Source organism: Peromyscus leucopus, chromosome 8b, assembly GCF_004664715.2.
Source record: "Peromyscus leucopus breed LL Stock chromosome 8b, UCI_PerLeu_2.1, whole genome shotgun sequence".
In the NCBI taxonomy this organism is placed as follows: domain Eukaryota; kingdom Metazoa; phylum Chordata; class Mammalia; order Rodentia; family Cricetidae; genus Peromyscus; species Peromyscus leucopus.
The window spans coordinates 87,633,834-87,658,316 of NC_051086.1; the positions used below are offsets into that span (position 1 = coordinate 87,633,834).

At 35.9% G+C, this 24,483-nt stretch overlaps 1 protein-coding gene across 1 annotated transcript in view; it reads right to left on the reverse strand.

Annotated features, from left to right (window-relative positions):
- LOC114702204 overlaps positions 1-24,483 on the reverse strand; it is a 175,449-nt gene that overhangs the window by 51,379 nt on the left and 99,587 nt on the right. The window contains exons 31-40 of the mRNA XM_037200852.1: positions 19,710-19,781; positions 18,071-18,214; positions 15,813-15,884; positions 14,066-14,209; positions 12,926-12,997; positions 10,773-10,916; positions 10,341-10,412; positions 6,567-6,671; positions 4,005-4,058; positions 1,166-1,267 (exon numbers count right to left, since the gene is read on the reverse strand). Of these exons, the coding sequence (XP_037056747.1) occupies positions 1,166-1,267; positions 4,005-4,058; positions 6,567-6,671; positions 10,341-10,412; positions 10,773-10,916; positions 12,926-12,997; positions 14,066-14,209; positions 15,813-15,884; positions 18,071-18,214; positions 19,710-19,781 (981 nt within the window). The remainder of the gene's footprint in view (positions 1-1,165; positions 1,268-4,004; positions 4,059-6,566; positions 6,672-10,340; positions 10,413-10,772; positions 10,917-12,925; positions 12,998-14,065; positions 14,210-15,812; positions 15,885-18,070; positions 18,215-19,709; positions 19,782-24,483) is intronic.

Here is a 24,483-nt window from a genome sequence, read left to right on the forward strand (position 1 = left end):
TACAGACTTTCTAAGACAGAGCTTTGCCTACTTCTGTAGTTCTAACTTGTTAAAATAGACAAGCAAAAATAAATAAATAAATAAATCTTCCTCATCTGATTCAACTGCTTACCGTTGAAAGCAATCAGTATTTCCTTCTACTTCCCTTTCCTTACCATCATTCCAAAAAAATATTGGGGTACTTTTCAAACTTCACTATGTAATTTTCTTCATATTTCCACCCTGCTTCCAAATAAATTATACATTATTTGCTAGCGGACGTAAGTTTATTTCTTCTTGTGTTTTCTTGAGCCTAGTATAGCTCCTAGCATAGCCATGGAATAAATGAGCAAACTAAAAATAAATCACAAGAATTAGACCTACTTCTTTTACACTTACTTTGACACTGCTAATTCAACATAGAGGAGTATGGATAACTAATATTTATTACAGACCTCATTACTTTTTTACTCTTGAAATAAGTAAAATAATTAGACTGGGGGGGGGCTGGAGAGATGGCTCAAAGATTAAGAGCCCTGGCTGCTCTTCCAGAGGTCCTAAGTTCAATTCCCAGCAAACATAGGGTGGCTCACAGCCATCTATAATGAGATCTGGTACCACCTTCTGGTGTGCAGGCATACATACATGCAGAATACTGTATACGTAATAAATAAATAAATAAATAAATAAATAAATAAATAAATCTTTTAAAAACTAGGCTATTATACATCATGTGCTAGGAACATTTCATTTACTGCTGTGACTATATAACCTAAATATTTTAAATGTCATAAATTCTACAATACAATTGTTCTTAGTAACCTGTCTACAAAGCTTCAATGGAGCTTGTTTCCCATTTCTCTACCTATCTCTATGTCCTTCCGTCTTCTTTTCTCTGCTTATGTTAGGCTTCCTAATGACCTCAATGGTGCTTCTGAGTTAGCTTGTAACATCTAGGATCCAAGTACTTTCTACTTAACGAGCTTATTATTTATTTAAATGTCCAAATTATAAATAAACATATACAAACACATTCCCTCCTTTACTACCAGACATGTCTGTATACTTTGAAGGTAACAAATAATCAATAAAATGAATATTAAATATAGTTGTGTACTATCAATATTCCTTATAACTAATTCTGAAAGTCATTTTTGAAAGGCATCACAATAATTGAAATGCTCACCATGGACAGGGAGATGGTTTACTAGGTCATCATATTCTTCACCAGAAAGCTCAACACCCATATCATCCAGGAAGTTGTGCAGATTAGTAACATCAACTTTTACTTTGACAATATAGAAAAACAAATGATAAAAATGTAATTTTATCATGATTTCAACGCATGAATAAACAATGCTTTACTGTTGTAGAGAACTAAAAGGTGAGAATTGTTCAATAGAATAAAGGGCCAAAGAAGAAACAGCTCTTCATAATTGATCTTTACTGGATCCTGGTAAATGACTAAGGACAGTAAAACTGTCCTTACATAATAACATGAACAATTATACATAAAATATATATAAATTTGAGTTGAAAGTAACAGTTTGAGAACAAATCTTAAATTGGTTACTATTAAAATATTCCATACATTGAGTTTTCTGTGGCTGTTTTATAAGATCACAGTAACAACATAAACCTTCATTTTTATCATTCAGTAATCTTTAAAAAAATAGATTTTTGCTAAAAAATGAAATGAACACATAAAATAGGAATTATTTATTTCCATAAAAGTCGTCTCATAAGTAAGCCTAATATCTGGCAATGATGACAGCTTCTCTTCTCATTCTCTCCCCCAAACCCCCTAAACACAATTTAAATGGTTTTTCTGTCCCCTCTTCTCTGGCACCCAGCGCCTGTGTCAGAGAAAATGGCAGCACCTGACTTTGTGACTGGCTTATTTCACTCACATGATGACCTCAAATTCAATCCCTTTTCCTAAAAACATGATTTTGTTTCATTTTATGGCTTAATAAGGCTTATTATGTGAAAATCCCACTGTTTACCTACTCCACCACCGATGACTGATTCCATAATTTTGTGACTATGATTAGTGCTATAATAAACATGATATACAGGCATCTTTATAGTAAGCTTTCTTTTACCTAGGAACCCAGTCATGGTATGGCCTAGATCCAGGGAAGTTTTATTTCTAACTTCCTGGAACTTCCATACTGCTCTCTATAGTGATTGGACTATTTTACATTCCCACCACGTCAGGCCACATTTTTGTCATATTTTTCAACCACAGTGTTACTGTGTCAAATTCAAGAAGATATGGTAATCTAATCAGATACTGACAAAAGTATAAAACACTGAGCTTTTCACTAAATTTTCAGAAAAAGTTTTTATTAAAAGCATGCAATTTATATACACAGGTAATTGGTATTGTTATTTTTAAACAAATTATCATAGAAATATCTTAAAATTTCCCTAATTCTAATTTGGTAACTATTAGTAGATAAAGCCTATATGAACAAAAGCTCTTTAGGATCTTTAATGACTGTTAAGAATATGAGAGTCAGATAGCAAGAGGCTTGGCAGTCACTACTACAAACACATCAACATACAGTAATATATTATTTAAAGCTATAGAATTGATTATGAAAGAACGAAGGCCAGATGCTTTTAAAAGTGGCTTTCTGAAGGAAAGCAATTTTGGAAAGATGCAAAAAAAAAAAAAAAAGATGATTTCTTTTCATTTTTAGCCTTTGCTTGCCATTTAGAATTTTTTATGTTTTTTTTCCCTTTTTATAAATTTTATGCATACAGGTGTTTTGCTTGCATGTATGACTTGAGCCATCTCTCCAAGCCCCCGCATCTTGGTTTTCAATCACTTCAATAAGTAGTAAACATAACCAATTTAGTAAAGAATTAATTATTATAAAGAAATATTTTTTTAAAATGTTGGCAAGAAACTGGGGGGATAAAATATTCATATATTCCTGGTGGGGATATAAATTATTCTAGACACTATGGAACTCAGTATAGCATTTTTGGGGGAAAATAATCACAAAAAACTTTCATACGGCCCAGATTTATATTTCTAGGCATATATCCAAAAGAAGTAAAGCCAGTTATAATTGGCTCCATGTTTATTGTGGCTATTAGTAATAGCCAAGTTACAAAACTAGCAAGTGCCCATCGATGGATTAATATAGAGAGAAATATGATTGATATGCACAATGAAGTTTTATTCCACCATTAAGTTTGGTTTTTGTTTCTGTTTTTGCTTTTTGTTTATTGTTTTTTGTTTTTTGAGACAGGGTTTCTCTGTTTAGCTTTGGTGCCTGTCCTAGATCTCGCTCTGTAGACCAGGCTGTCCTCAAACTCACAGAGATCCGCCTGACTCTGCTTCATGAGTGCTGGGATTAAAGGCATGTGCCACCAACCGCCCGGCTACCATTGAGGTTTATTTTATTTTATTTTATTTTATTTATTTATTTATTTATTTTTGGTTTTTCGAGACAGGGTTTCTCTGTGTAGCTTTGTGCCTTTCCTGGAACTCACTTGGTAGCCCAGGCTGGCCTCGAACTCACAGAGATCCACCTGGCTCTGCCTCCCGAGTGCTGGGATTAAAGGCGTGTGCCACCACCGCCCGGCTACCATTAAGTTTTATTAGCAATAAAGAAGACTTTTTTTTTTTCCATTTGGAGTAAAATGGATGAAACTAGATATCATCATATTAAGCAAAATAAGCTATAGTCAGAAAAATTAGTCTCACATATTTTCTCTTGTGTGTAGAGTATATAGAACTTAAAAAGAGAAACAGGACATAAAAGGAGGACTTGTAGGGAATAAAAGAGAATTAGGAAAAAGGAGAAAAGACAGGGTAAAAGAGATGGTGAATCTGATCCAAGTATGTTATATGCATGTATGAAATCATAATAAAACCATTTACTTGTTATAATTAACATATACATTAAAAGAACCAAATCAATACAATAAAAAGAAACTTAAGATAAATGAAGATGGAAATGAGCTCAGTGCTCTGACCAGTCTCATTGGCAATCAATGTCGCTCACCTTTGAGCATCTTCATGGTCCCGATAAATGTTTCCATATCCACTTCTTCATCATCTATAAAGTAAAGACATATATAGCACTAATACTCAAAAAATAATTTGTTTGGCCATTTGCATAATTTTCTCTAGAATTTCTCCCTCCCTTCTAGTTCCATTTCTCCATTTCTATAACAGAAAACCTAACAGCACCTGCCTCAGAGCACTGAGAAGCATCAAAGTGCTTAAGTCCATGCCTGGCACATGGTACATCCTCAATAAATGGCAAACATTTTTAAATTGCAATATAAAATTGTATATATTGTAATACTTTTGAAAATAAGGGAATCGGAGTCTATACCTATTGTTTCAATGTAAAGAAGAAAAGTAACACTATAATCTTTTCCCTAAAGTTTGGATATAATGATGGTGATGATGATGATGATGATGATGATGATAATGATAACATCACATTGAAATGTGAAATCTAATATGCTGAATTTTTAATATAGTCTTTAGATGTAATACATGACTTTGGGACTTATAGAGCCTTGAAGAATAGCTTTTCACAAAAAAAAAGATTATGCCTGAATATATGGAGACAGAAAAATCAGTAGTAATCTATATTTCTATTTTCACATTTGGAGGTCTATTAAAATAAGTTATTGGGATATGAGTTTCATTTGCAAAGTTACAAGTCATGACAATATAGACTAATATTACTCTCCAGCCTCTATACATTCCTGCTAATTATCTTTGTAGAAAGAAAATCTGAATTATGCAATGTGTTTGTCAGTTTTATGTCAATTTAACACAAGCTAGAGTCATTTGGGAAGAGGGACTCTCAACTGAGAGAACTCTGTAAGATTGGCCTATAGGCAAGTCTGTTGAGTACTTTCTTGATTAATGATGGATGTAGGGGAGCCTAGCTGATCCCACCGTAGGTGTTGCCAAACTTGGGCAGTCTGTCTTGAGTTGTATAAGAAAGCAGGCCAACCAAGCCATGAAGAGCAAGCCAGTAAGCAGCACCCCTCCATAGTTTCTGCTTTAGTTACTACCTCCAGGTTTCTGACTAGAGTCCCTGCCCTTTCTTCCCTCAGTCATGGAATGTAACCTAAGAGTCATGAGCAGAAATGAACATTTCCTCGCTATGTGGCTTTTGCCTTGGTGTTTTATCATAGCAATAGAAATTCTAACTAAGACAGAAATTGTTACCTGAGAGTGGACTACTGTGGCAGGCCTGACGATGCTGATATGGGGAGAATTGTGGGAGGACTGTGGAACTTTAAGTTAAAAAAGCCACCGTGTGTTCAGAGCTTACTGAGCAGTGTGGAAACTTGAAAGGAAAGTGCTGAGATAGAGGCAGATGATGGAGTCATGGCTTGTGAATAGAGGCAGATGATGGAGGCACGGCTTGTGAATAGAGGCAGATGATGGAGGCATGGCTTGTGAAGTTTTAAAGGGGAAATTGAGAGTCCCTTAAAGACTCTCTCGGGGCTGTTCAATATTTTGAACTAAGAATCAATAAAAATCAGGCCTAGGAAAAAACTTAAGCAAAGATATTGAAGACCTTTACATTGAGTCCATAAGGCACTGAAGAGAGAAACTATGGGAGATACTAAAAGATGGGAAGACCTCCCATACTGATAGAGTAACAGAAATAATATTGCAAAAATTACCATATAAACAATAGCAATCTACAGTTTTAATGTTACTATTATAAAAAAGAAACCCAGTGACATTCTTCACAGAAATGGACAAAACAGCCTTAAAATTTGTATGGAAACACAAGAAACTCTGGATAGCTGAAAACAACCCTGAGGAAAAAGAACAATCCTGGAGGTATCTTAATTTCTGACTTTAAACTATACCATAAAACTATATTTTAAAAAATAGCATGGATAGCCGGGCGGTGGTGGCGCACGCCTTTAATCCCAGCACTCGGGAGGCAGAGGCAGGCGGATCTCTGTGAGTTCGAGGCCAGCCTGGACTACCAAGTGAGTCCCAGGAAAGGCACAAAGCTACACAGAGAAACCCTGTCTCGAAAAACCAAAAAAAAAAAAAAAAAAAAAAAATAGCATGGTACTGGCAAAAATCCAGATGCATCGCAAATAGAATAAAAATAGGCTGAAGAAGCTATATCCATTTGATTCTTGACAATGGCACCCCAAAACATACATTGAAAAAGCTATCCCCTCCTTATCAAGTGGCAACTGGTGCATGAGAAACTGGATATCCACATATAGAAGACACCATCTCTCCATCTCTCACCCTGTACAAAAATTTGTTCAAAATGGATCAAAGACCTTAAGGTAAAGCTGACAACCACTGGAGGGATGTTGAAGAGAGGGATAGCCTTTTAAAAGGTGTGCTTTAGGGAGTAATTCTCACCTGGTGGTAGAATGAAGCAGTTACTCACATCTAAGTTTACGGCATCTCAATCTATCAAGACTTCTGTAATTCTGTAATGATTGTTTTTGAAAAGAGCTATCTTAGGTGACTTAATTGGTATGAGAAACTCCCCAGGGGAACCTCAGAACAAATAAACTCAATAATGTTAACTACTATGAGTGGTTTAAAGCCTCACCAGGAGCTCGCAAGTGTTCAAACAGAACTTGCTCCTCCTCTTCATTGAGTGTTAGGTTCATGTCTTTCAAAACTTTATCTACAGTACTGGCATCAATCTTTTCTCCTAAGGAAACATGACATGATAGAATTAAGGAAGATATGAAATCACATAAAAGTAGGATGTCTATGTGAGTCCTACATACTGTTTGAGATATAAGAAAACTGTGGCTGGGTCTCTGTTACACTTTATAACATGAATCATCACAAAGTAAAATAAATGTCTAGAGATGTAGTTCAGCAGCAGAGTAGTTGCTTAGCATGAACAAGGTCCTGAGTTCAACCCCTAGAACTGTAAAGACAGTAAAAGGAAAAATTTTAATTCAGTATAACACCTTGTCTAATTCATTGTGACAATACAGAACAACTAAGTCTAGAAGCATCTTTCCTTAAAGTCTTAAAGTTATAGTCTTTACTTAGTAAATGAACAATTACTAAAATTAGTTTTCATTAACATCTCTCATTTTTGTTGGTTCTATTTTGCCAAGGTCTAAACTATCACAAATGGCATGTTGCTTCTAAAACACAGCATCACTATTTTCTTCAACATAAAATAGCCAACAGAAATGAAAGGTCTAATAAATAAGCATCTAGTGACAAATTTACATGTAAAACCAACTATTAAACTAGTATTAAAAAATAAAATGGGTATTTTAAATAAATGTGTTGTTTCTATGTTTTGCCAAAAGTGTGTGTGTGTGTGTATATATATATATATATATATAGTTTAAAATATATTAAAAGTGTATATATATATATTGTTTAAAATATATTAAAAGTGTATATATATTGTTTAAAATATATTAAATGAATATTGTCACAGATAGTATTATTAGTCTAAAATTTCAATTTTGGAGTTGGAAAGATGGCTCAGTGGTTAAAAGCACTTGTTGCTCTTGCAGAGGACCTAAGTTTGATTCCCAGCACCCACATAGTGGTTGACAACCATCCACAACCTTAGTTTCCAGGGGATTTGACACCTTCTTTAGACTTTCAAGGGTACCAAGCACATATGAGGTATTCTTACATACATGCAGGAAAAAATTTATACATAAAATGAATAAATCCAATAAAATCTTTCAATTAAATTTTACTCATTCTTACCCATAGCATAATATCCAGCACTGGGTAGATATTAGGCAGTTATTTAATTAGTTAGCTAGTTAACTAATTAACTCTTCATTTACCTGTAGATTCCTTCCCATATCTTATCCCACCATTTCTGTCTCTTTATTAGCAAGTATAAAATAAGAAACTAGATTGAAAATATAAGTAATAGTTCTACCAACCTTAATAAAATCATGAATGTTAAACATGGTGATACTGAAATGTATAAAGTAGCCCAAAATATGACTTCATTCAATTCCAAATAAACATAAGCATAGGGAGCCTCCCAAAATCATTACCAAAGTTTTGCTTTCGTTTTTGTTTTTCTGAGCTAGAGCAATGGCTCAGCAATTAAAAGCATGTGCTGTTCTTACAAGGGACTTGAGTTCAGTTCCCGGCATCTACATGATGAAGCTCACAACCACCAAACTCCAGCCCCAGGGAGATCCAACACCTCTGTGCGCACTTTTGTACTCAAATGTTTATATCCATATAAGAAATACAATTTTTTTTAAAAAAAATGTTTCTTAGAGATAATGAATCGCACATTTTTCAAATGTGTAAACATACCTCAAAAATCAATACACAAGTTTCTCAGTATCTTTCATAACTCATCAAGAAGACATTAGGAGAAATATGTAGAGAAAACATTACTTAGCAAGTGTAAGAAAACAGGAGCATTACATATTTTTTCTTTATTATCTCACAAAATACTGTCAAGTAGTCCATTTTAGTAAGCTACTACTCTGAATATCTTACACTAAAAAAAATTTGGCCTGTGACTTCTAGTCCATTAGGAACTCTAAAAGGTACCAGTATATACAAACTTTTTTGAGAAGCTACAGAAGTGAGAGTGTAAAGAAGATGTGTTGTTGTCTGAGAAAAGTCTCAGACAGTCCTGCAGCCCCAGAATCATGTACAAGAAAACAAAACTCTTTTTCTGATAAGGTGAAGGAAACATGTTGGTGAAGGAAGGAGGAAAAAGCTTCCAAGCAGCTGGCAAGTCAAGCCAAGTGGCAAAGGTGCCCATTTACCCAGTGATCTGCTGGGGGTTGCTAGGGGTAAACAATATTTCCCTATCCCCCAATTCCCACAGAAAAAATTCAGGGAGGAGCAAAGAAAAAGAGAGCATTTCTATTTTGATTTCTCACTTCCCAAGCTCCAACTGAAGACTGCCTTCAGTCTAATTGTTTTCCAATCCATTCCTCACTCAGGCACCGGAATGAGTGAGTGTTCTAATGTACAAACTTTATTAACTCAATCCCCTTTAAAACTGATTCCTTGTATTTTTAATTCTAACACAGAAGATTGCTCACAATTAAAAACTGCATGCAATATCAATAATGTTAACATGGAGGGAGTAAAATTTCACAAGGTCCCACCCCTACACAAAGAACTACAGGGAACTGCTGATTGTTGGAAGAATTAGCCTCTTCCAGGGATGAGTGCCCTAATTGATTGTCCAATGCAGAATGGTCAGCCTTGAAACCATACACACTCAAACAACAAAAAAGGACTCAGCATGTTGGATTTATATATTTGTGTGTGTGTGTGTGTGTGTGTGTGTGTGTGTGTGTACACTAAATAGTTGAAGTATAGTACTAAGAAATTCCCTCAAAGAAGGCATTTCTACAAAAAAAGTTTTCACCATAATGATTTTTGGTTTGTCAAATTTGTGTCAATCCAAAGTCATGAGCAATAACCAAATATGTAAACGTTAAGCCCCTGAGAAGCAGGGTGAAAGGGACATGATTGCAGCCTAAAGTAAAAATTATTCATCCCACTATTACTGTAGGCATGAGAAACAGGAGCTCATCAGAAAAATCAGAAGGCTGAAAAAACACAAATATTGTGAACACTGAAAAAATTAAATAAAATCCTTATCACACTGTATGGTACTGTCAAAAATTTTACCAGACTGAGTTTAGTTACTCAGAAAAAAAAATACAGAACAAAAGAGGCACATACAAAAAACTAACCAAAGAAATAAGTTAAAATATCAAAAGAAAAATCCAAAGAAAATTCTCTTAATAACAATAAAACTTTTCTCTTGTTTCTTAGTGAAGAACTATAATTTAACATTAAGAATTCATATTTATCATATGCTAATATGTCTCATAAGTATACTTTGGTTACAACCAAGCAATTTAATTCTAGGTCTGGTTCATTCATTTTTTTTTTTTCAAGACAGGGTTTCTCTGTGTAGCTTTGCGCCTTTTCCTGGAACTCACTTGGTAGTCCAGGCTGGCCTCGAACTCACAGAGATCCGCCTGCTCTGCCTTCCGAGTGCTGGGATTAAAGGCATGCGCCACCACTGCCTGGCCTGGTTCATTCATTTTAACTAATGTTACTTTTAACTTCATGAGGCCCTTAGTGAAAAACTGCAGTCATCAAGATTCTGGGGTCAAGACTAGAAAGAAGAGCTAACTAACAGCCTCCTGTTATGCTGGTCTTTTTTAGTTGTGCTACAGATTAAACATGTATGGCACAAAGGCATTAAAAATTGAGCCTTTCATGGTGTTAACTGGGCTTATATCATCTGAAAAGACCCTCTGAGATTTTTGCAAGAGACCTACAACATGTTATTAACTATCTCCATTCAATGGGGAAAAAAACAAACCCAACTTACTTTCAGGAGCAGATGTAAGTTGTGACTTGATCAAATGGTTCAGAAACTCTACCAAATCCAATGTCCCATTCTCTAAAAGGAAAAATGTCAGAGAACATGAGGAAAGTCAATGATAAGAGAAAGCAAACAGGCAACTGTAGTAACTGCTCCCCTGGAAAATACTCTCTAGGCTTGGCTTTGAAATCTGGAGATATAATCAGTCAGAAAGACAGACTCATGGTATCATTCAGACATACACTAACCCTGCATATCCTGCTTTGCAAGGCATTGCTGAAAATAATTAGACCATGGATAATAGCAACTGGAATCTCATTAAGTGGTAGGTAGAAGAAGCCTAGGCTAATCCATGATGCAAACACACCTCTGCGGACTTGGAAAGTTCAAGAAGACTCATTTCACTGAGCAAAGGTACTTAGAACATTAAGTACTTACCCCTGGGTGCCACGTTCTTCAGGGCTGCCTCAATCACATCTTGGGGTAAAACAACCCCCGAATTTTTCAAAATGGAGAGTAGATCATTAGAATTCACCTCATTTCTCCTAATGGAGGCCAGAGTTTTCAAGGGACCTTGCATTTCTAGGTGCAAAAAAATACACAATGTATAAATTTCAAAAACACTGAAATATCCTGAATAATAACCATCATGTCTATTATTTATTGCAGCCTGACCTTGCTAAACTATGAGAAGTGTTTTGCATGTAACATCTCCTAATTTAAACCACCCCTCAAGTGGGGAAGTCACTCTCAAATTTCCCTTGACTTATGAAGTAAGAAAGGAAAACAGCTTTGGAAAGACTGTTCTGTCCCTAAATACAGTTATTAATTGTGAAGTCAAGTTTAAAGGCCAAAGTATTTAATTTATAGTTATTTAAGATAACTAAGTCACTGTAGATATTTAAATCTGAGAGGTAATAATATATACACACACATACCATATATACATATACACATATACTTATGTGTATATGTATATATGGTATGTTGGTATGTAAGTCATGAAAGAAGGAAGGAGACCATGAGAGAGGCAAAAGAAATCTTACGGAATGGGAAGAAGAAAGGAGTAATAGAATACATGTATCATAAACACAGAAAGGGAGATGTTGGAGGAAGGGAGGAGTCAGCAAAGAGGGGATACAAGAAATTAGAGAGGAGAATAGATGAGGAGCAATATGAACTAAGTGGCTATGAAAATTCCATTAATGAAGCTTATTGCTTTGTATGCTAATTTCCTTGAACATCTAATAAAAATTTTAAATTAAGTTTGAAAAAATAATATTATGTAAAGAGCAATCTCAGAATATCTACTTACACTCTTCAAGATTTCCTAAAGTAGCTCACTTGCCAGAAACTGGAAAACTGCTGGCCCGTGAGCTGGCACAGTGGGTAAAGGTACTTGCTGCCAAGTCCGACAACCTGAGTTCTCTCTCCCAGACCCTCATGATGGAAGGGGGGAACTGACTCCTACACATTGTCCTCTGACCTTCAAACATACATTATGCCCATACATACATGCATGTAAATAAGTAAATGAAATGTAATTTAAAACCGAAAACCTAGTCATAGTTTGACTACCCTCAAGTATTTATTTTCCTTAAAGTGAATTGCTCACATGCATCAATACACAAAAATATCACATAAGATGGCATTAATATGTCGATAAAATGTAATATTTACTTTTGAAATTATGTATAAATTATTTCCAAATACAAAAACTCTTAAGCTCTGTAACCATCATTTCATAAACACTAACTCCGTAAGAAGTTTATGAACAATACACCTATAAAATCTATCTCATCAGCCCCATTCTGAAGGATCAAGGGTAAAATAAATAGACTTTTGAATACATCCCAAATCCTGGATCTGAAGATGATTTACTTTTGTAGCTATCCAAATTGAACCTTGAATGAAGTTCTGCTTCAAGTTCAGAAAGACAAAGACTAAACTTTAAACTACCTCAACACTTCTCAAGATATGGACTACTCCAAACAGACCCAGAGAGTCCAGAATAGTTGTAGATTTATAACCTAGTATCAATTAAACTTTGACAATTCGAAAGTTACAAACACATCTCTTTAAAATGGAGACAGTAATTAACTAAATATATCAAAGCCAGATTATATCCAATGTTCCACTGGGGGTAGGGATTAATGGGAAGACTCTCATGAGAGAATTCTCTTAAGTTTTAGTACTTTTCCTTATTCCTATATGTTTCAGCAGTGAAACTCATAATAAAATCTCCTTTTAATAAAGAGCTAATAGGATGAAAAAGAGGAGGGAACAATAGGTTCACTCCCCCAGGATTTCAGTAAAATCCAGTAAAATAGCCAACTGGTCAGCCATCTTGTATTACAAACTTGGACAGAAAGATGAATCATCCAGATAGATTTGGGGTATTTACTGTTTATTTAGTGACACAGAAAACATAAATCAAGAAAAGCTCATGACTGGATCCCTGTTGACTCTATAGCCAAAGCATATTTGCTGTATAATTGTGTGTTGCTTAAATAAAACTAGAAACTTAACAAATGCAAGTAATGGAAATGAATCTACTCCTCCCAAGCTGTCTTTTAAGAATTCCCACTTACTTGAACTTTTAGTGAAATATGGTGTTTCTTTCAACTTTGTCAGCCAATCTTTTAAATCCGCATTCCCCTCCTCTGAAAATGAAAGAATGGGCGGCTTTTAGTTAAAAGTTATGTATGTTTACTTAACTTCCAAAACTAAAACTATTCTTGTGGCTTTCTAACTCTGGGTCTGGGATACACAAACTCAGAATGACTGAAAAGCAATCTGGATAGAGTAGCTCTTAAAGTCTTTCTTTGGGAGAGCCAATGAGCATTGTACATGAGTTTTACCTTAAACCAACTACAGTGGTTGCTTTGGAGTGCTTCTCCCAGATTTTATAGTCTCTGGTTTTTGGCATTACAAGTCCCACATAATGATTACACTTTCATGGTGATAATTCACTCACCAGAAAGTAAGTACTGGACATGAAACTCAACCATGGTATCTAAAGAAGACTCTACCTAAAATGCGTATACATATCAGACAAGAATATGTACAGTCCTTTGTTTTAATCAGTCATTTATTTGGAACCTAAGGAGAAACCAGCACCACCAGGCCTCCATGTAAGGTAAGCAAATGATGGCAGGAATTGAAAATCACCAACCTAACTCTTTGAGGATTCTGGGGAAATCAAATTGAATTTATTTCATGGAATTGATATAGCTTCACAGTCTCTGACCAGTGGTAACCTGTTATTTAAGTCTCAAAAAGTAAAGAGATGGGAGGAGAAGGGAAGATTATATTTCCCTAGAATGCTCAGTATAAGGAAAAAGAAAAAAAAAGTTCCATCCAGTCGGCAAGGAAAATCAACTGTTGCTGAACTTATTACAATTAATTCTGAATCACCCAGCTCCATGGATTTATGAGTGAAACTAAATACAGCTTTATGTGGACTTTTAATAAATGACTCTGGCCAGGCAGTGGTGGTTCATGCCTTTAATTCTAGGACTTGAATGGCAGGTGGATCTATGAGTTCAAGGGCAGCCTGGTCTACAGAGTAAGTTCCAAGACAGCCAAGGTACACAGAGAAACCCTGTCTTGAAAAACAATAGATAGATAGATAGATAGATAGATAGATAGATAGATAGATAGATAGATAGACAGATCAATCGATTAATAGATAGATAGATGATAGATTACTCTGAAAAGGAAATACATACTATCAACAGAAATGTCTGATTCCACCTTCTGTAATTCTTCATCTGGAACATGAAGTCCCAGGCCTTTGGAAATAAGTTTCATATCATCGATACTAATTTTTCCACTGGCGACTTTGTTCAGAGCCTTTGCAAGTTCATTAGCCTCTATCAAAAGGAAATATTTCCAATTTAGATACAATTAAATTCTAAATAACAAACTTTAAACTCTAATTCAAAAGTTAATATGGACAGTTGCATTCTTTCATTTAGCGGCACGATAGCCCAGTTCGATTTGCATTAAGTAGTTGCTTGCTCTAAATATGTATTTAATCTTCACTTAATATACATCAAATAGAACCAAATGTAAGACAAACTCATAGAAGAAATTAAACTTCAGCTAATAATTGGAAACTAATGTTAATGGAAAGGGGAATTTACTCTCATGTACCTGTCTCCATTCTATTTAAAAACAAACACTTTAATAGGGGCTATTATAGTAATAATTGGTATAAATAATGTATTAATAAATTCAAAGGATACAAGTACCAAATAAAGAAAATAAATGTAAAAAAAAAAATCCCTGCGGAATATATAGTGACCAATATAGTTAGTTGTATATGTATGTACTGTACTTTAAGTAGCTTGTCTAAGAACAGTCAAGAAAATATGACTATCTTCAACAAAGGTGCTAAAGATGTACTAAGAAAAGTCTCCTCAGTGAGTGGTTCTGGGAAAATCACATTGCCTCCAAAAAAAAAAAATGCTTAAAAATGAAGCTAGAGCCGGGCGGTGGTGGCACACGCCTTTAATCGCAGCACTTAGGAGGCAGAGGCAGGCAGATCTCTGTGAGTTTGAGGCCAGCATGGACTACAGAGTGAGTTTCAGGAAAGAAGCAAAGTTAACACAGAGAAACCCTGTCTCAAAAAACCAAAAAAAAAAAAAAAAAAAAAAAAAAGAATAAAGCTAGAAGTCTATCTCTGAGAATATACAAACATCAATTTGGAATGAGTTAATTTAAGGCCTGAAACCAAATAATAAATAATAAATAAAACTACAATAAACAGGAAACTAAGAATTAATAGTAAAGTAGTGGGTAGATGGTTAATAAGTAACATGCTTGCCAAAAAAACATGTGGACCTGAGCACCCATATAAAAAGCAGACACGTGTATATGCAGGTAGGAATGGGAGGGGCCAGGAGGATCCTTAGAGCTTATTGGGCAGCCAGTCTAGCTAGATCAATGAACTCTAGGTTCAGTGAAGGAGACCCAGTCTCAAAAAATAAGGTAAAGAGAGGTTGAGGGAAATACCCAATGTTGATCTCTGGTTCTGCACATGCACATTCACATGTGTGTATACACACACACACACACACACACACAGAGAGAGAGAGAGAGAGAGAGAGAGAGAGAGAGAGAGAGAGAGAGAGAGAGAGAGAGAGAGAGAATGAATAAATAGGACTGGGGTATAGATTCGGTTCCCCATACTACTAAGGAAAAGAAAGGAAAGAAGGAAAGGGAGGGAAGGAGGGAGGAAAGAAGGAATGAGGAGGGAGGGAAGGAAGAAAGAGGTTAATAAGCAATGTTAAAAACCCGACTTACATACACATAAGAAGCTCACCTTCATCTAAGCCCTGACACTGCTGTGTTTCATTTATTCAATAAGATAAAATATTAGCTATATTTGTGTGTAAATAGACAATCCCTTTCAACAATGATGGCTCTTTTTCTAAGTTCTAAATGTACACAAAACTTATCAATTATCCTCACCTCTAAAATCCTGTAGACGCTTATTGCTCTTCAATGCTAAAAGAGCAGTCCTTTGGGAAATGTCTCCATTTTCTATAAATAGAAAGGCAGCACAAAGATTAAATTAACAGTTAAGAAACATGATGGATATCCACAGTGAGCTACATCAGTTTGCTTATTGCCCCCTTCGAGCATGTTATATAGTTTTCTGCACTGTGGACTTTTGTCCAGAATGCTACCCACCATGCATCTATTCAAACCCCACTCGTGAAAACCAGTTCATCGTTTACTTTCCTTAAAACACTTCCCTTCAGCCTGCATTCCTCCTAAATACTACTCTATCCCTTCCCTTCCTATCACAGGCTAATTTCTGGAAAGAAATGGTTTTATTCATATCTTCCAACTACCAGTGGCTAGCTTCCATCAACCACCACTAAACCTGTTCTTATCAAGTCTACCAGTTGACTACTTACCACCAAGCTAGTGAGTACTTCCTAATTCTTGTCTAATTTAATATTTCCCGCCTTCAAACTGACTTCACTTTCCTTTGTTAATACGGCTACCTCTTGATTTCTTCCCCATCTTTCTGGTTAATTCTTAAGGCCCTTATAACTACCCTTTCTTTCTCACCGCTACTTAACCGAGGGGATGCCCTGGTGCTCTGTCCCTGGCTTATTCTCACTTCACCCAGCATCTACACTTAGCTGTCTTCTAATTGTGCACTATATGTGGATGACTTCAAAGTTTCTATTTCCAGCCTGGACTACTGTCTATTGCACATTTTCAGCTTTCTGTTTACAAAAGTATCCTAATATAAATGTTTCATCTTTGGGTTAAAACCTGATGGTTTTCCTGTATCTCACATATGAAAAGACATCAGATATTCTGGACTACTTGGTGTCCCTTAATACTGCTTAATGTTTACATTTTGTACACAATGAACTTTCTTACCTAATTCTTTGGATGTTCCTTCCCTGTGTCTCCGAATTTTGCCAAATTCCAACTCATATTTCAGATTCAACTCCAAAGTCATCTATTCTAAAACATCTCTGTTGACTACCCTATCACCCCGTGTGGATTCGGTTCCCATTGTATGTCTTCTTATACAGCAAGCTTCATGTTGTATAGCTGAAAATTACCTTGAACTTCTCATCCTCCTGCCTCCACCCACTGAGTGCTGGGATTACAGGGCCATTCCACCACATGAGGTTTCTACAGGACTAGATCAAACTCAGGGCTTCAGGCAAGGCATGCACTCTGCCAGCTGAGCTACATTTCTAGCCACCACACTTTTGTCTTCCATGTCTTATCTCACCAAATGTTTTCAAAATGCAAATATTTTTATTTATTTCATATGCTGCATAGTAAATAACCCCTGACATATTAAAGGCACTGAATGTCAGGTTGATCACACTGCACAACATGAGCTGGTTCTATTCACATAGATGACACTATATCCCTGATGTGATGCCATGTAGTGCCCCAGTCAATATAACTAACGGAGCAATGCCCAAGCTCATTTAATAATGAATAAAAGAAAAATGTCCTAGGAATTGGTTTTATTTTGCCAAGCTTTTTATTTTCACTTTATTATGTTTTAAATTTTTTAATTTTATTTACTACTGGTATATATTCAACATACAAACTGACATGTAGTTTCATAGCATGTATTTATAATCTTATTTGTTTACATTTACTTTGCTACCATCATCCTCTGGTTCTCCCCATACCCCACCAGCCCCCTTCCTTATCCTATATAGTTCCTTTCTAACTTTAGGAATCAATTTTTTTAAAGTACACACAATAGCTTCCAAATTTGAAAATCCTCTGTCCTATTGTCTGAAAGCTTTGGAAGTTCTCACCCAACCTCATGTCATAAATATCTCAACCAGAGCAGAAAGACCCCTCTTTTTCTTCCTAACAGTTTCAAATCACCCCAGCCCTCCCAGAGAATCACTTTACCTTCCTTCATGTTCACCAGGTGTTCAAAACAAATCTGCCTTAACCCAGTGGCATCAATAAATGAGACTTTAAAGGGTGGTGTTAAACATGTTCATTAAACTTATTTAAGATGTTCTATTAGCCAGAGTGGCACTGGGCATCCACAACCTCAGGAGTCAAGAGTTTGAGATAGCCTGGGATACACAATTCTAGGCCAGCCTGGACTACATAGACACTGTCTCAAAAGCTCAAACACACAAAGGTATTTATTAAGCTTAATGTTGATCTCAGAAGAACAATTTTGTTAAGGCAAACAGGCTGACAGTGGTTATACATACCATCAGCATTAAGCGTTTCCTCTAACATCTGCTGTTCCTTGGGTCTTAAAGGAATATTTAGGTCACTAAAAGCATCTTTTAAGTTGGCAACTTGAATTTTGTCGGAGCTCATCAACGTGGTAGTATTAAGGGCTGTTTGTATATCTGAAAGCAAATGGACAGTCAAAGGCACTTCATATTTTTTCTTTGTAAATGCTTTTGTGTTCTATGTGATGAACAATAATATGCCAATAATTCAGGCAGCTAGCCAAAAATATAACACAACATTGTCTCCATGGTTCCAAAACTAATCAAATTAGACATCAACTCCAGTATCCTGAGTATTTCCCTGAGGTGACCAGTTGTTTTGATCTCAGTATGAAAAGCTAACAGGAACTGAAGGGCTGGAGTCTGAAGAAGGAAGACCACTTAACTTAAGAGTTAGAGACCAGCCTAGAAATAGATTAAGACTCAGTTTCAAAATGAACAAATGAATAATGAGAATTGGGCATGCCATTAAAAATAAAAGAATCCCAGTGTTTAAAAATATAATTCAAAATGGCCGGGCGGTGGTGGCGCACGCCTTTAATCCCAGCACTCAGGAAGCAGAGCCAGGCAGATCTCTGTGAGTTCAAGACCAAGCTGGTCTATAGAGCGAGATCGAGAACAGGCACCAAAGCTACACAGAGAAACCCTGTCTTGAAACCCCCCGCAAAAAAAGACACTCAAGAAAATAGAGACTAGCAAAAGACTTGGAGAAAAAAAAATTGCTAAGCATGTATCTGATAAAGCACTTACATCCATAATATATAAAGAAATAATAAAGATAACCCAACTTAAAAATGAGTAAAAAAATATGAACCCAAAGAAATATAAAGAGAAAAATAAAGAAATGAAAAGATTTCAACATCATTAGTCACCAGGAATATACAAAGTCACAGTGACACACTACTCAGACTTGTGAGAACAGTTACATTACTACATCACAATTAGCAAGGATGTGGAGACACTGGCATACTCAAATACTTCCACTACTGATGCCAATGGATAAAAAAGTTTGTAACCACTTTATAAAACAGTTTCTCAAAAACTTAAACATACATCAAAATATGGCCCAGTCATCAACCTCTTGGTAATTAATCAGAAGTAAAAGCATGCTTATATGACAACCTTAACATGTATGTTTGCAGCAGCTTTTAGGTGAAAGCCCCAAACTAAAGACATCATATACCACCAAGTCAACAGATAAACTGTACTATAAATATAAAATGGAATAGTACTTGGTAATAAAAGAATGAGTTACTAAAGCATGTCAGGCATTGATAAACCTCAACACTACTGTGCCATGTAAAGGAAGCTACCAAAAAGGATTTAAATCCAAACATAAATCTTTAGTGACAGAAAGACCTGTGACTGCCTAGGGGTAATAAGTAGAAAGAAGGTAGAGAAGGCAGGTGACATTATCAAGAGATGTGGAGAAAATCTGGGGGTAAAAAGTGTTTATTACCATGCACAGGCCAACACTTCACCAAATCAGGCAGTTTAAATATAAAAACATAATTTTATGTGCAAGTTATATTTCATAATGCTACTTCAAAAATAATATCTTAAGACAATGAAAGCCTTAAAAAGTATTTGAAGTCAGACGGCATTTACCCACCTTCCAATACAGAATCTGGTTTTTGTGTACTTAAGTTCTCCAAAATCTGTTTGACACTTACTTCATCATTTTCTAAAAAATAGAAGGTCATAATTATAAAATGGCAAAGTGCTAGTGCTACTAATCACTAAACGACAGGAGGTGGGACAGGCAGGTGCCAATAATCCATCATTAAACAACTATGACAGAAGATGGAAATAGCCAAATATTCTAACTTCTGAAATGTGACAGGATTAAAACCAGAGCTATCTCAGATAGCTCTACCAAGAATCTCTTCCTTCTAAAAAGTTTTAACTATTTTTATTTACTACTTGGCTTAAAAATAAAATATAAATTTTACATATGAATATAAATATGTATATATGTAAAATAGACTTGATCTGGGAAACACAGAGTATGACTGATAAATATCCCCAGGAGAAAATAGCATGAATTTTAATGCATTTTCAATATGTCTACCTTCTGTTATGATCTTCTAGCCCATCTATCTATGTATGCCCTATTTTTTGTTATATCTCAAAGGCCAGTTTGTCTCTCAATTGGAAGAATAACTTTAATCAGAAAAACAGAGAGAGGCCTGGGATATGGCTCAGCAAGTCAAGTGCTTGCCATGCAAGAATGAAGACCCTAGCCACCAAGTAAACACCAATTGGTGTGGTGGCTCACCTGTAATACTAGTTTGTGAGAAGTGGAACAAGGGATCCCTGAGCAAATATATAGCTAGACAACCTGAATTTGCAAGTTCTGGATTCAAGTGAGAGATCCTGCCTCAATATCCAAGGTGAAGAGTGACTGAAAACACACACATGCAAACACATGTGCATACAGGCACACAGGTGCACAGAGGCACGCACATGTGCACAAACATAGACACAGAGAGGGGGGAGAGGGAGAAGGAGAGATACAGAGAGAGAGAGAGTGTGTGTGTGTGTAAATGTGGGCAAGGATATGTTGAAAAGGTAATCCATACATGAAGGGTAGGGATACAAATTAATATAGCCATTATACAAGAAACTATGGAGATTCATCCAAAAATTAAAATAGTACAAAAACAGTACTACTATATGATCCAGAACTCTAATTCTGGGTGTGCACTAAGGAAAACTGAATCTGGATATCAAAGAAATAGCTGCATGCTTGTGTTCATTGCATCATTATTCAAACAGCCAATATATTAAACAAGTGTTAAGTGTGTGTTAATAAATGAATAAAGTAGACAGGATGATCACACAGACACACACAGTGGAATACTATTTGGCTTTCAAAAGGAAAGTTTGTCATTTGAAACAATAGAGATGAATCTGAAGGACAGTGCATAAAGTAAAGAAAACTATGTAGAAGATAGAGCATGGGAACTCTGACAAAGAAAAACAGTCAGAAACAGAGTAGAATGTAGGGGAAGAGGCTGGGGGTGGAAGAGTGAGAACTAGAGATGAGTAGTTGGTGACAGGGAAGAAAGTTTCCATTATACATGGGCTGGAGTTCAGGAGGTCCACTGTACCGTAAATGACTGTAATTAATAACGATACATTCTACTTAAAAATTGCTGAAATAGATTTTAAATGTCATCAAAAAATTATAAGGATGTGAGACAAGGAATGGGTTATCTTAATATAATTACTTTACACAACATACATGTACCAAAATACTGCACTGTACAACATAAATACATACAATTTATCATTTTCCAATTAAGAAATAAACATATTCACTAATGAAATATATTTATATATGCTACAGGATTCCAAGAATGTAGTAAGACTAAGAATTCATTAGGCTTCATACAGATTGCACTTCAAGGAGTATGGGAGAGGGGAATCAACTGAAACTAAATATGTATGAAAATGCCAAAGGGAAATTATTATGTTTAGCTAATTAAAAAATATATATAACAATAGGGGGTTAGGAGGATATCCAACATTTAAAAAATTGCTGAAGGGTCTAGAGAGAAGATTTGGTGGTTAAGCACTTGCCATGTAAGGGTGAGGAACCAGTTGAGAACCCAGAACGTTTATAATGCACATATATGTTGTAGGATATTTGTACACGGTGTGAAGGTGTATTGCTGTGATTGGTGTAATAAAGAGCTGAATGGCAGATAGCTAGACAGGAAGAGGTTAGGTAGGAATTCCAAAGACAGAGAGGACTCTGGGAAGAAGAAAGGCAGAGAAGCCAGGAGACACAGAGAGGAAACAGGAGGTGCTAGATGGAAGAGAGGTAATGCCATGTGATAGTATGTAGATTAATATAAAGGGGTTAAATTAAGTTTTTTTTTTTTTTTTTTTTGTTTCTCGAGACAGGGTTTCTCTGTGTAGCTTTCCTGAGCTCACTTGGTAGCCAGCTGCTCGAACTCACAGAGATCCGCCTCTGCCTCCCGAGTGCTGGAATTAAAGGCGTGCGCCACCAACGCCCGGCCTAAATTAAGTTTTAAAAGCTGGTGGAACAAACCTAAGCTCATTATTTGGGAGCTGGCTGGCAGGACAGAAAAAGACTTGTTACGTTTGGTGCTCCAACACATGGCATGATCACACAGATGGAGAAGTCAGCCAGCACCACAGGAGAGCACTCGTAACAGTCAGCTGCTGTTCTCAAGGAAAGCATGCTCAACAACTTCCCAAAGCTGGGTCCATAAATGCAGCTCCTGCCCATACCCAACAGCATGAGCCTAGGTTCTCAGGGAAGGTTGAAAAAAACTTCTAAGCAGATACAGTATGCTTAAAAATGTACTTAGATGGCACATTTAAAACCTTTAAAAGTTTGTGTATTTTCAGAAAAAAAGAGATACCAATGAAGACAAGTAGCCTAGGTGATCCAGACTCAAAATGCCTCTGTTGAGTTTCCTCAAAATTCTGCATCCAGAACAACTTCAAAGCTGCTAGCTGAGATGATCCAGCCTCACAGACTACTCCAGCCAAGACTTCAGATAAGCGCTACACTTTCCCATCACACAGAAACTAAACAAAAAGTAATGCATCTAGCTCTCCCAGGACTTTATCATTATCTTCATTTTCTCAGGGTCCCCTAAAGATGTTGTCACCCCCAGACAGTGGGAAGTAATTTAAAAAATATGACACCCACATTCCCAAGAGGTGGGTTGGGTGGTTTTTGGTTGTTCGGTGGCTATGGATGTTTGTCATCATTTAGGGGGGTTGGTTGCAAATTGTTACTGGTCATAGTAAGAGAGGAAACTAAACAAGGGAGGTTAGATTCAAGGATCTCTTTCTGAAAAGAAAAAAGGGGGTATAGGAATGATAGAGTAAAAGAGTAGATTATTGAACCTACTTTTAACTAAAAAGCAACTATTAATCTCAAATATTTCACATTGGTATGGATTTTTGTATACAAATTTAAGGTTATTTTCATTAGAAAATACTCTACATATGTTTCTACTCTTGTTTATATTTCTGTGAGTTAAAAAAGATTTTTCTACATTGATACAAATTTAAGGTTATTTTTTGTTACACTGTACATATTTCTATTCTTGTTTAAGGTACTGTACATATGCAGCTCATTTTAAAATGTAATGTAAAGTTCTAGTCCTTGAAAGCAATTTAGGATAATAAAGAAAGACAGGTTGGTAGTCATATATAACAATCACACTTATAGTAATGTTAGGTATGTTTTTAAGGTCAAACAGATATATTTTAAATAGATAGATGGTCTTCAAATACTTCAAAGACCTACAGAATATGACATTTAAAATGTTTTAACAGCATAAGGCTTTTCATGACAGCGAGACATGTCTGGCAGCACCAATCTACTTCAAAAAAGGCTGTGGGCATCAAAGAACCCCTATATAGAGTTTGCTTTCATTTGTGGCAAAGTTAGCCACTGGGAAAAGAAACTGCCCTTGCCTCAATTGCTGACAGTATGCGGTCCAAATTGAACAAGCAGGACACAAAACAAGGCAATTGTCAAACTTTGCAAAGACAAGATAGGACAGTCCTTCAAAATTCCTGCTTCACAAAAATGTCTGTCAGATATTCTAGGCCTGTAGACCAAAGATGGATGCCCCAGCATTACAGAGAAACCTTGGGTGACCGTCCAGGCAACCAGATGTCTCTGTTGTTTCTGTAGTTTTGGAAGTTGTGTGCTCTCTATTTAATGTTTACTCAGGTAATATTATATCCTTCTCGGGTCTTAGATGGAGCTGAAGACTAGATAGTTATAGTTTTACATAAAAATGTAAAATAAACTTACATAGAAAAAAGTTTATAAGGTTGAGAAACATAAAAGTTTAAGCTGTTTAAGAAAATGTTTTGAGGTCTAAAAAGATAGTTTTAGAATGGTAATACAAGTTATGATAGAAAATGGTTTAGGTATAAAACTTTAAATTCATCAAGATAAGATAGACAATTGAGTATTTTCTCTGATTATTCCAAATACAAATGGATTGGACATTGTGGATGTAATTCTTACCTGATAATTGCTCTTATTGTATACAGTTTTATCATGTTAGAATTAAAAGCTTTCCGTTTCATTGAAACAAAAAGAGGGAAATGTTGTGGGATATTTGTACTATGATTGGTGTAATAAAGAGCTGAATGGCCAACAGCTAGGCAGGAAGAGGTTAGGAGGGACTTCCGGAGACAGAAAAGACTCTGGGAACAAAAAAAGCAGAGAAGCCAGGAGACACAGAGAGGAAACAGGAGGTCTAGATGGAAGAGAGGTAATGCTACGTAATAGAATGTAGATTAATATAAAGGGGTTAAATTAAGTTATAAGAGCTGGTGGGACAAACCTAAGCTAAGGCTGGGCTTTCATAATCAATAAA